The sequence below is a fragment of the Abramis brama genome, assembly GCF_963993115.1.
Source record: "Abramis brama genome assembly, chromosome: 17".
Lineage (NCBI taxonomy): Eukaryota > Metazoa > Chordata > Actinopteri > Cypriniformes > Leuciscidae > Abramis > Abramis brama.
The window spans coordinates 4,983,530-4,997,825 of NC_139979.1; the positions used below are offsets into that span (position 1 = coordinate 4,983,530).

Here is a 14,296-nt window from a genome sequence, read left to right on the forward strand (position 1 = left end):
GGAATGAAACTATTCCTTTAAGATCATCTCTAGATGTCTCATTCTCAAATAATGATTTCCAGAATGTAAACAAGACTCCTACACATTCTCTTCAGAAAATGAGGCAACATAAAAACATTCCACAGCTCCAAAAGCAGAATGCTTATTTTTCCATGCAACACTAAACCCCGCCCCGGCAGGAAATGCAGTGATCTCATTGGCTCTTCGCGGAAAAAAGGAACGCATAAGCCAATAGCGATCAAATAGCGCTGGTCTCTGCTCCAATCAGAAGCAGCACTCACGCGTCTTCCGCCCGCCCACTGCCTTTACTGCAACATCTGTCAGCTCAGGAGCACTGGACTGGAGAGTTTGGTCCTGCTTCTGAACTTTGTGTCCGATTTGAGTTTTACAGGCAGTGACAATTTAGTACGCACACAATAGATTAAGAGGAAGCAAAGTTTAAAAATACATCAGCTTTTCGCATGAACGCGTTTTCAGTTCTCGTTCTGGAGTTTATTGTGTCTCGTGCGCATTTACGCACCAAGTGCTATAGTAAGTCTAGACTTCAGCCTGTTTCTGCCAGTGTCCCTCTGAGATGGAGTGATGAGAGATCTCTTTCATTCTTTCAAGACACAGCAGAAGTCCTTCATCATCCTCATCCTCACAACATGAAGCAGATCACCAAGCCCATCAGGATCCCATCAGAGAATCACTTTATAACAGCAGGGAAAGGTACGTTTTAGAAAAAGTTTTGAAAACGTAACAGCAGCATTTTTAGTTTTTAACCTATTTTAACTTTAGTTTGTAACACTTTACTATGAGGTTTAATTTGTTAACATTAACTATCTTGAACTAACAAGGAACAATAGGGGTGAATTCAGGTTTATTGGGACACTTTATTGCCATTGATATGACTGGGGGAAAGCGTCCCAATCAACCTGAATTCACCATTTGTTTTTTTTGTTGCTGTTTTTTATTAACATTTGTTAATGTTAGTTAATAAAATGTATCAAGTTCATGTTAGTTCACACTGCATTAGCTAATGTCAACAGATAGTCAACGTTTGACCTTAAAATGTTTTAGTAAAAGTTTAAATGAACATGATTAATTTTAACGAAGTCTGTAGAAGTATTGTTCATTGTTAGTTCATGTTAACAAATGAAACCTTATTGTATCGTGTTATCCTTAGTTAATGAGTTTGTTTGTTCTTAAACCCTTTGCATATGATCTATAACTCCTTTTATAGCTTGATTTCACTTTATTCAAATCTTCCACATTGGGTATTTTTTTGAAGACGCTTTCCTTCCTCTGTTTTTATAGATATTTTCTGCTATACAGTAAGTGCAAATTAGTTTAAATCACTGAATAAAACAACATTGTTGTTTATTAAAGTCTTTGTGTAAAAAAAAAAAAAAAATGTAACCCACCTTTCAAATTCTACTATGAAAATAAGGAATCATCAGGAAAAAAATTAAAGCCATTGTGTTAAAGCAAAGCAAGACTCACTGAGACCCAGGATTAGACACTTGAGACCCAGACCAACATCACATTTCTGTGGTCATCACAGATCATAAGACCTCGATATGTGTGTGTGTGTGTGTGTGTGTGTGTACAGTATGTTTTCGTACGTTTTATTGTAATTCTTGTATTTCAAGTTCATGTTTTTGTCACCCAGCCATAAATTCTGAGTATATCAATTAATAATGATATAAAATTATTATAGCAGAACAGTTTATCACACCATTTTGTGAAGTATCATATATTTTAATTTCATTCCACTGCTCCCTGGAAGTCTGATTCTGATCAGTTGTGGTTTTCAGCATTGAGGTATTTTCATAATAATGACACTAAACCGCATAATTGACCGTCCCAGTCAATCATTTTCCTACATATCTGTGCTTCATGCCTCTTGTATAATCATTATTTCATGTTCATTTATTTGTTTATTTGACAAGTAGCCATATTATAAGTGGGATATTATACAATCAGATGATTATCATCACAAAATAAATCAATATTTTGGTGGGGGGCTAATAGGGCATAAAGACTGTGGTCTCTAAAAAAAAGTTGTATTTTTCAATAATAACCAGCTGACTGCAGATTACCAATAATGCACCTCTGTACATGTTCCCTCAGGAGACGTGCACGTCTCTTTAATGTAATTCTATAGTCACATTTACTATGTTTGGAATAGCATACTACCATACTATCCTGGTATGCAGTATAAATATTTTGCACAGTATTTTCTGTATGGATGAAATATCCGAATAACCTACAATGTTTGCTGGAATGTAGAGGAATTCTGTATCCCACAATGCAATGTTCTAAACTTGTCCTTCTGTTTCAAGTATGATGAGTATGAACAGGAAGCGACTTCAGTCTTGACCTTTACAGCTGATCTATATACCTTGATTTTGTATTTGATCAGTCTGACAAATGTTCATATATTTACAATTATTTTAATATATTACAATATTGAAGATTTTTTGTTCTTAGATAATAATAACTGCACATCACTCACTTAATTAAACATGACACATCTGACAATGTAGCACACTATTTTTTGAAACATTAATCATTACTTTGTTTTATAGTACATACACACTAAATGGTAAATAATAGTAAGTAGTGTTCAGTATATAATGCACAGTAGTTAGTAAGCCAGTATTCCATTCTGAACATGGCCTTTGTGTTTCAATTGTTCACAAGTGTTTCATTGTGCGTAAGTTCACGTCGTAAGCAAAGAATTTTAAAAACAACGTTCTGACATTTATTGGTTCTAATATGAGTAAACTACTATTATCCAAACCGTTGTGGCCTGGCAGGCTGTAAGACAGCTCTCTATCTCTCGTCCTCATGGAGTGCCCGATGCTTGTGTAGATTTGCATTTGAAACGCTTCTCCTTCACACAAAGACCTTGCAGCTGCCTCGCTGCAATCTGCAAGTGAATGTAGTGTAGCCGTCCCCCAACAAGTGCATTGAGAAAAGGTGTGTGTTCTGGGCTGAAAATGTTTCGGAGCCGATGTTATCAGGCCGCTTCAGTGTTTGAGGCCTGTACTGTAACCAGCCGTGCCGTGACACGTCTTCTCATGTCATGAGTGTCACTTGCAATGGTGTTTTTTTTTGGTACATTGTTGTAAGACAATGAGCAGGGAGTAAACTGACAGTGTCATTTTGTTGGCTCTTTTGCATAGGCTTTGACATTTGTGTTTGCAGAGCTGGAGCAGAGAGCAAACACACGCAGGAATCGCTCTGTGGGCTGCATGCAAGCGGGTTGTTTTGAATTTCAGCTGTTGGTGCATGTGTGTACATGCATGTGGGTTTCACTGTGAGCAGTTTCACTTTGTTTCATTTCCTCCTGAGTGTCCTCGGAGTGTAACCTTTATGTGAGAACAGTCATTTAAATATTATAGATTATACATTTTTCATATGAGCATTGTATTTTGGGATCCAGAAATTGCAGGTTATTCATCCATACAAAAAGTATATATATATATATAAAATACATATATATGCATGACAATACAATACAATACAGTACAATATATTTTTTACAAAACAAAAGTTATCAGTTAATAAAGTCATTTATTGACAGTGTTAAGTGCATTCAGTTCTGCATTGCAATTATATTATATTATGTTATATTATATTAAAATTGTCATTATAATTCTTTATATGTATACTATTCTTTCCATTAAAAATATTTAATAATATTATAATACAATAGGATTTTATTATTATTTATTTTATTTATTATTTTATGAGATTTATATTATTATTATTATGTTTATTATCAGTTTTGTTTATTAAACTCATCCTGCACTAATTTATGTTTGTGCCATAGAATCAGAGAGATTTTTGGCTGATGGACCATAAAATGGGCTAAAAAATAAAATAACAACCCATAGACTTGTACTGACGGAGGGACACTGGGCCATATCTATAAATCTTTCAGGCCTATAAGCAGACTAGCAACTATAACATTAGTTATAGTTAAACACTAGTCAAACATTCTTCAGAAAATATAAATATTAAGTTTCTGTTGTTTCTGTTCCATCATAAATACAGTCTGTTTTTGTTCTGTTTCAGTACCGTTATGACATTTTAGGCAAATGCTCATCAGTTTCCAGTGACACCCACCAACTTCCTCTCTGTCACCATAATGCAGTAATTTCTCATGTCACTGTCCACTGCATACATAATCATAAACACCTCTGTTTTTTTCTCTCAAGCACGATCAGCCAGTCGACAGCCGCTCTCGTTGGACAAGCTGCCTGAGCAATACCTGATTGGACAGTGGCCACGAGAGCCGTACCAACCCCAGCCGTCCTGTATGAGTGATAAAGCCACACAGGTCAGTCAATGTTACATGCAATTTACTTCACAGTATAGTCCCCTAACCTGAAGAGTCACTTAAATGCCTGAAAATCCATTGCACAATCCTGACCACAAAATATCAAACAAGTTGCATCTGCAAACCATTGATATGCGGCCTATTTTTATGAACTAACTTCACATAATTTTTACTCAATGATTTAATGTTTCACAAACACAAAGTGTGAAATCGTGTTCACAACCAATTTTACGTCCATAATCAGATGTGTTTCCAAATTAAATAGGATATTAAACAATACAACATGTTCATTTTATACATCAGGAAGTGATTTGAAAAAAGTGGAGCCAGGTTACATAAAGTGGAGCCAGGTGGTTATGAGAGTTAAAAAATAAGAGGCCAATGACATAAATAGAAAAGGAAAGTCGTTGCAGAGATGGTGCAAATCAATACATATTTAATGAAAGATTACAAAAACAATGTGTGTTTTTTTTTTTTTGGAAGACTGTGCACTGATGAATCATGCATGATGATTCATCACACTTGAACATTATAATATCATTGATACAAGGGCTTTTCTCAGAACTACTTTTTTTCATCATTTTATCATTATTAATACTAATGTCATACTAATGTTTCACAAAAACAAAGTGATTTCTATTGGTTTATAACTTAAAACCTTTTTATGAAAGTGGCATTAACAGAGTGGACGTGTGTGTGTGTGAGTGTGTGTGTATATATATATATAGGCCTATATATATATATATATATATATATATATATATGAAGAGTTCAGATGCAAAAGCCTCTAAGTGCCATCTGAAATTTTCTTCTAGAATGATCATTTTTATCAAGCTCGTATATTTAAGTTCAGTAATTTCACTTAAATGTCAATGAAATTACCTATTAGTTGTCATTCAAGTGAAATTACTGAAATTAAATATACGAGCTTGATAAAAATGATCATTATAGAAGAAAATTTCAGATGGCACTTAGAGGCTTTTGCATCTGAACTCTTCATATATATATATATATATATATATATATAAAAATATAAATATAAATATGTATGCATAATGATAAGCCAAAACATTCTGACCAGTCACAGGTGAAGTGAATATCGTTGATCATCTCCTCACATATTAAGGTCTGGGTAGAATAGATGGTAAGCAAACAATCAGTTCTCGTAATCAACGCGTTGGATGCAGGACAAATGAGCAGGAATGATGATCTGAGCGACTTTGACAAGGGCCAGACTGTTACAGCAAGGCGACTGGGTCAGAGAATCTCTGAAACGGCAAGGCTTGTGGGTTGCTCCCGGTCAGCAGTGGTGAATTTACCAACAGTGGTCTGAGGAGAGACAAACCACAAACCAGCGACAGGGTGTTGGGCGCCCAAGACGAAGGCTAACCCGTCTGGTCCAAGCCAACGGAAGGTTTACTGTGGTACAATTTTAATGATGGTTATGTGAGGAATGTGTCACACAGTGCATCACACTCTGCTGCGTATGGGGCTGTGTAGCCGCTGACCAATCAGAGTCAGAAAGCACCTACAATGGGAACTGGACCTTGGAGCAGTGGAGAAGGTGCGCTGTTTTCCTGGGGAAGAGATGCACTGTGGGACGACGACAAGCCGGTGGAGGGAGTGTGATGCTCTGGGCAATGTTCAGCTGGGAAACCCTGGGTCCGGCCATTCACGTGGATGTAAACTTGATACGTGCAACCCACCTAAACATTGTTGTAGACCTGGTACACCCCTTCATGACAATGGTGTTCCCTGGAGGAAGTGCCTCTTTCAGCAGGATAATCACACTGCACACATCGTTCAGGAATGGTTTGGTTCAATGGAGCATTTGTGGGATGTGCTGGACCAACATGTTAGATCCTCGGCAGCTCCACCTCACAGTCCTCCGGACTTGAAGGATCTGCTCATCTTGGAGTCAATGCCACGGCGGGTCGGCGCTGTTTTGGCAGCATGCGGAGGACTAACATTAGGTAGGTGGTCAGAATGTTTTGGCTCATCGGTGTGTGTGTGTGTGTGTGTGTGTGTGTGTATATATATAGTATAGTATACATATACATATGCATAGAAATTTCAGTACATTCAATCATTGACATTAAACAATGGAAAAGGGTTGAAAAAAGTAATGTCAGTCACTGCAGAGGCAACACAAATTATTCAATATTTTCAATATTATTCAATATATAACGAAGACAATTTTTTGTAAAATTTCAAATAGTGTGCACCAATTAATAATTCACAAAAATGCCCATTCACACTAAGAACTATATAACTTTAAAGGTAACAATAACTGTATTAGTGTCCACACCAACGCAAGATATTTTCTGTTTGCGCTGCAGTTTTGTCATCTTTCGCTTTAAATGCTCGAGCTCTGAAAGCAAGATGGATTCTGATTGACTGTCAATGTTTTTATCGTTCATCAGCTGGAAAAAAATCATTCTGAAAGTGATTCTAGCAAAATCTTTCTCTGTGCTGTTGTCGTTATAGTTGTGGTGTGATAGATAGATTCTGCTGTTCTTTTACATTTAAAGCAATTTTTAGAAATATATCTTTATTGTTATCATTGTAGTTATCGTCTTTGGTGTGAACAGGCCTTAAGACAAGAAACTCTATTCAAGAAGTAAAACTTGATTTTTATTTTGACTTTAAGTGTCCAAATACCTCTTGGAGCCTCTGGACACTGAAGAATGGCTTTGCTCATTAGTTGTGCTGTTTCTGACCGGTCGATATCTGTGTGTAACGAGGTTTATTCTTACTCTGTTTTGTTTCCTTTCTTCATTAGTATCATGAAGTCTTTGAGTGCTCAGCGGTTTAGCTCTGCTGAGACCCCTCGCCTCCCCTAAAACAAAACCGTCACAAAGGCCGATGCTTCGTGGCAGTCTGTCGCCATAGAAAGTTCTCTCTGGCGTTGTGTGGAGTGAATTCTTTCTGGAGGTGCAGCAGTTTGCACCTGTCGCTCTGTGTGTGTGTTTGTGTGTAGGTGTGCACACGCTACCTAAGGGTTGCGAGCGCATGTCTGTGTGTGTCTGCACCACCTGGCGCTCTCCGACAGCTCTTTGTGTGCCTGTGGTGAGCTGCCTGCAGTGAGATCCATACATATGCTAATGTCTGATCCGGCTCGCGGAGGCCTCGCGCTCCCAGAGTCAGAATCATCCCGTTTCTCTCGACATCTCTCTTCACGCCGCAGAGCCATGCCGAGGCTCTTTGTTGACAGTAGCAGCTTTTGCCATTGTTTAAAGCGCTTGGTGAATTGATGATTAGTGTTTAAAAACTTCTCGTGGACTGTTTTCTTGGTCAACTTGAAATCAGAATTGACCCTGTCTGCTTCCTGAAATGGTTCATTCACCCAAAAAAATTTAAATTCTGTCATCGTTTACTCACTTTCCCTTTGTGAAAAAGAAGTATTGAATGTTCACTTGTAGTGTACTTCAAATTTTTTAAGTATATTTCTAAAAACTGTGCTTATAGATAACTTTCATGACTGTTTCTTAACACACTTAAGTGCGTTTTTAAATTTAAATGCATTTTAAATTAAAAATTAAATCATTGTTTCAATAATCTTTTGTCATGCTTTATAGAAGTATGCTTATTTTTACTTATGTTGACTAACATACATTTAAATGCAGTTAATTGATATTACATTTAAAGTGAATTTTTTTAAAAATGTATTTGCAACTTCATTAATTACATACTTAAATGCATTGCATACAAGTTTCAATAGAAATTACTTTAAAGTGTACTTTAGTGGATGATACATTTTTGTCAGTACATTCAGCAGTACACTTAAACATATTTTAAAGACAATAGAAGTAATTATAAAAGTATGCATTTAAGTCCTACTTAAGTGGGTAAAAAAAACACTCTTAAGTTCAATAAATTGCATTCAATATAAATTTAAACTATTATATATAACATGCAATAAACTGTCTGCAGACATTACATTCAGTTCATATTGAAAGATATTCTTTTCAAGTATGCTAATTCCATAAAACCACAGTTAGTCCAAACTAGTATTGCTTTCTTCTGTTTTTGTCCATAAAGTAAAAGTCAATGGGGTCCAATATAGTTTTCGGCCCCATTGATTTTTATTATATGGACCAAAACATTGAAACATTCATAAATATTCCTTCACCATTCACTTTGCTTTCTCAGACTTTCTAAGAAGGTTATCAGCTGGCACCACAAAACAAAACTCATTAAAGACTAGAAGAAAATGAGTATCTGGAAAAAGATGCACTTATTTGTGGTGCCATTGGCCCTTACCAATCGTGGCCTCCTAATAATCCCCTTACATTGAATTGGCTCTATCACTCTCTCTCCTCTCTCCGCCTATAGCTGGTGTGTGGTGAGCGCACTGGCGCCGTTGTACTGTGGCTGCCGTCGCATCATCCAAGTGGATGCTGCACACTGGTGGTGGTTGAGGAGAGATCCCCTGATATGATTGTAAAGCACTTTGGGTGTACAGTAGTACATATGAAAGCGCTATATAAATGCCTCATTCTATTCTATTCTATTCTATTCTTTTGTCCATCTTTTGTGGCTTTTTGTTTGTTCTTCTTTTAGTTGTGGTTTTGGTCAAATGGCACATATGCTGTTTGCTAACCACAAACATCCTGTTGTTGTTTTATGAAAAATGTACATATCTAGGTCACATGATTTCAAGAATATATTCTGTATAGGACATAATTTAAACTCAGCATGATTATTTAGTCAGTGTGTGCATAGTTGAACATGTTTTGACCATGTTTATTGCAGACGCCTGGATTTTGGACCGAGGATGGAGGAGAGGTTAACGTACACAAGCGCTCGGCATCATGGGAGAGCGCTGACCATCTCATTGAGGTATGCATGAAAATACTTACACGTAGACAGTTTTTACACTTAAAAAAAATGCCTTTCAGAATGTGTTCACACTTGGCATGTTTGGTTTGATTAAAACGAACCCTGATGCGATTGCTCTGTTAGTGCGGTTCATTTAAATAAGTGTGAACGCTGCCATCTGAACCCTGGTGACACCAAAGAGGACTGAGATGCTGAAAACATGAGTCTCATCCGCTTCCAAACGAACTCTGGTGCGGTTCGAATGAAATATGATGAATATGATGACGAATGAAATCAAAGACATGTAAACTAACCAAAACAGGATGTGATGTAACAAGATGTGACCCTAAAAAGAATGCTCAAGCATCTTAATCTTAAGATCTTAATTTTTGTGTGCGACGGAGGAATTCCTGGCACTGTTTTGACTCCTTTACACATTTTATAAACTCTTTGTGAGTTCTCAGCTGGTACAAATACCATCATACTGTATGTACGCACATACAACGAGCGCATTTGGTAAGGTTCGTTGCAAAATATACGTCATAAAAGCTGTTTTTTGTTTCGTATCTTTAGGCTCGGTGTTAAAAATGACAGTGTGAATGCTAAGTGAACTAGGACCAAATGTACCAAAGTTTTATGTTTTGGTCTGGATTAAAAGAACCGAACTACATGTGTGAACACAACACACCCTATATCAAGGTCGGGAACCTATGGCTCGCGAGTCACACATGGCTCTTTGACAAAAGTCATGTGGTTTGCCAGGTTTCTCATCCTTCACCAGCATATGATCATTAAAAACTTAGACACATCACTAGAGATCAGTTTCCTGCAGAAAACACAGTCAATTACAATTCCTTTGTTGTACAGCCCAACAAGTAAATGAAAAGTCAATTTCCAATTATATTTCAAGTTGTTCCGTCCAATTTGCGTATGCAGTGCTGTGTGATTTGCAGAGAATTTGTTTGTGAGTCCTGAAGATTTACAGGTGCGAGTTTGGTGATAGAATGCAGTCGACACTCCTGTAAACCGTGTAAATTCAACCATATTAAGAGTTAAATACAGAACTCATAAACATATTTAATTGCTGTGTGAACATAGCTATAGTAACCTCTGGGTTATGATGGGTGGTAGTGTGTTTTTATAGACATACTTTGGGCGTATAATTGGCCTTGTTTCCCATAATTATGGGAAAAGCATTTTTTTTTTTACCCACACATTGTGTCTTGACTTGCCAGTATTGGCTCTCATGCACTTGCAAAGTCAGTTTAGGGTTCCCAAGATGTGGCAACATAACAAACATTTATTTTAGAAAGCTAAATTAACAATGAAACCTGTGTGGTTTATTATATATAGTATATTATATATGGTTAGTTGTCGGGACATGTCATCTAGTATTCAATAGTTGTCTGGTGAAGGGCTGTATGGGATGGCATGAGCTCAGATTTTGCGTCAACAATTGTTCTTTCCTTCCAGCCATTGCTAATAATAAGTATGTGATTTCTAGATCGCTAAACTCCGCCAGCAGCTCCAGCGCAGTTTGCAGGGAAGTTGCAATATCAAGGAGAAAGAAGAAGTGACGCAGCTGAACCAGGTCCAGGTACTGTAGATCGACTTCATCATGTGTGCTCGGATAGTTTTGCTTGCATCTCTGCCTTTTTAGGGTTTTATTTGATCTTTAACTCAAAGTATTACCCATAACCATAACTTTTTAAAGCAATTTTGGGGTCTTATAATCAGAATATTGGGCTTTATTAACTTTAATTATATTTTATTAACTATATATATATATATATATATATATATATATATATATATATATATATATATATATATATAGTGAAACTTTATTACAATTTTAAATAACTTTTTTTCTATTTATTTCTATTATATTTTTGGTCAAATTATGATTTTAACTTCTTATTAGAATTTAATTTCTAATTTCTATCTTTGAAATAATTTTACATTTTGGAGTGAAATTTGATACTGTTTATTTTTGTGAGATTAACCCATATTTATAGAGGCAATTTCAGACATTAAAAAGGTGACTTTGACATTAATCTACTTACTAGTTACTAGTCTAATTAGTCTCTTTAAAGGGGCTATATGCTTTTTTCTGAAATTTAAACTCGCGACTGACACCTGTGGCCAAAAAACGGAACTGCTCTTCCTTTCTGCTCGCTCTCGTACGTGCACACTTCACAAGTCATCCGCTGCAAAGAAGTCTACATTATGTTTACAGAGGTAAGAACAGTCAAATACATATATTGTTTGAGAAACTAAGTTTGTTTGCTGACTAGCGGTGGTGGCAGAGTGATCTGAAACGTTTAACATGAACGCGCTTGACGTCACATCCGCAGACAGCGCGCGAAAAATCCGACCTGACAGAAAATAGGAAAAATAGGATACAGGCTTATAGGTGCACCCACTGTGAGCTGACAAGGTGTCAGTATGCTCATCAGGAGATGTTTGAGTCATACATGGTCAAATAAAAAGGCTATTGTTACGTTTATTTTGGGGAAAAAGTTGCATATAGGCCCTTTAATGAAGATGTGCTTTTTGTTTTTCAGCCAAAGCGACTCTCTGCATCTTCAACTAATATGATCCATTCAAGACCCCTCATATGTAGAATGCCCAGCTATAGTGACTGTATTAACCAGGAGCTGGAGAGTGTCTTCATCTGTGAGGACTGGGGGAGGGAAGAGGAGAAGGTACACACACACACACTTACATTTATGCATTTGGCAGACGCTTTTATCCAAAGCGACTTACATTGCATTTCAAGATACACATTTACATTCTTAACAGTTCTTGCTTTCCCTGGGAATCGAACTCATGACCTTAGCGTTGCAAGCGCCAATGCTCTACTATTTGAGCTACAGGAAAGCAAGCTACACATTCACGCACAGACACACACACACAAACTCACTCACTCACGCACGTGCACACACACACGCACGCTCACACACACACACACACACACACACACACACACACACACACACACACACACACACACACACACACACACACACACACACACACACACACACACACACACACACACACACACACACACACACACACACACACACACACACACACACACACACACACACACACACACACACAGACAGACAGACAGACAGACACACAGAGACAGAGACAGAGACAGAGACAGACACATTCACGCACACACACACACACACACAGATTTCAATGGAACATTTCACGGTTGTAAGACAGTAACTGTAGTGTGTTTGTCCTGGTGTTTCAGGCTCTGGAGGTGCGAGACGGTGGCCGTGCTCCTGTTCCTCCTCTTCATCACACTCACAGCACTGAGACACACATGTCCTGCAGTCCCTGTTTCTGCTGCTCTCCTCCTGCAGACACTGACAAAGGTACAGCACTCTCCATGCTACTCATTAACTATTATGGCAGATATCAAATTACCATGGTATTGCCAACTGATACCATCACTGTACTGCGGTACTTTCACAGTATTTTATTAGGGAAGGTTTGCTTAAATAAACAGCTTTATTTTGTCCTTTTAGATTACAGGAGTGGTTCACCTCTGCCTCAGTTTTCCAGCTCTCCCAAACCCAACAATAGTTATATGTTTAAACGTGAGCCTCCCGAGGGCTGTGAGAAGGTCAAAGTGTTTGAAGATCTCATGTGAGTACCACTGACTGCACTACAGTGGATTCTCATAAAACCCTTTTTTAAAACCATATTGTTGTACACATCCACAGAGCATGCTTTGGGTTTTGATACAACTTGAAGTTTGCTGGTAAAACTGCTTAGTGAGCTTCAGCTTAACTCACAAAGCATGTTATACTTGTTTTTTTAGTACCATAGTAATGCCTTGTATGTGGAAAATAACATGACTTTTTCCCCAGCCATTTGTTATTTTAAAAATAGTTAAAAATATATATAAAAAATATGTATAGATTTTATAGAACAATTTCTAAAGTGTGCATTTTAAGTGATATATTATATGAAAACTGATTTATATTTGCATGTATATTGTAATAACTCAGTATACATCTATATATATATATATGTATATATATATGTATATATGTATATATGTGTGTGTGTGTGTGTGTGTGTGTGTGTATATATATATATATATATATATATATTTGAATGGCCACCAACTTTGTTGTTTGCTTATTCTATGACTTCATTGCTATTTTTCTTGATCTTCATATATTATTGATTTGTTTTTTTATCTCATAGCACTTGTAGGACGCAAGGCTTTCCCATCTTTTCCTGCCCCGACAGAAACAAGGTGAACTTCACTCCAAGTGGCTCCACCTTCTGTCCTGTAAAGCTGCTGTGTTCGTCTCTATTCCCATCAGATGCTGCTGCTCATCCCAGTAACCCGCTGGATAATCACACTTCAGATCAGATGTCTGGTCCATTTACAGAGGCCACCGTACAAAACAGCTTCCCGCTGCGGCCCGTGGCCTCTGAACGCTGCAGTATTAGGAAGTGCCTGCTGCTCAGTTAGCCAATCAGAGCTCAGATCTGACTCCACTTTCTAGGAAATTTTCTTACTTGCTAATGGTTGTACAAAAGGACCATTTTGTTGTACGTTGAACTTTATCTTGGGTTTCATGTAATTCTGCTGGAATGCACAAGCCTTTACTTAATCTTACAGCACATCCTACTAACCAGGTAAAGCACATTAGATATGACGGTATCTAGCTGTAATCCAACAGCCAAAATGCTCTTTCATGCCTTAACACATAACCCAGCTTCCATTAGGGCTGGATGATATAGCTATAATTAATTATATCTCAATATTATTTTTCAGTCTTTTGATTATATATATATATATATTTTTTTTTTCCATTAGAGGAACCATCATTTCACCACAACAGTCATTGCTAGCAAAATAATTGCACATATTCACAATACTGCCCAGCCCTAACATTCATACTTCCCTGTTTGAGTAATAATGACAGTAATAATGTTTTTTGTCATTTTAGGGTCTTCCTCTTTTATTCATGTGACACTGTTATGGTGTACAGTATAAATGCTATTGTGCTGGATGCTCACATTAAAGTGACATTTGTAAAGTAGAATATTTTCGTGTATGTGCTTCCTATTTTTGTGAATTCAGGTTGTTGTTTTTTT

General features: G+C 37.1%; 1 protein-coding gene across 1 annotated transcript; it reads left to right on the forward strand.

The window, feature by feature from the left end:
* The first annotated feature begins 312 nt into the window (after positions 1–312).
* Positions 313–14,238, forward strand: glcci1b (glucocorticoid induced 1b). The gene is made up of 8 exons (XM_084088993.1): positions 313–711; positions 4,212–4,333; positions 9,089–9,175; positions 10,659–10,751; positions 11,722–11,862; positions 12,429–12,552; positions 12,706–12,826; positions 13,394–14,238. Exons 1-8 carry the CDS (start codon positions 462–464, stop codon positions 13,665–13,667), a joined length of 1,212 nt encoding a protein of 403 aa, XP_083945119.1. The 5' UTR covers positions 313–461; the 3' UTR covers positions 13,668–14,238.
* The last annotated feature ends 58 nt before the right edge of the window (positions 14,239–14,296 follow it).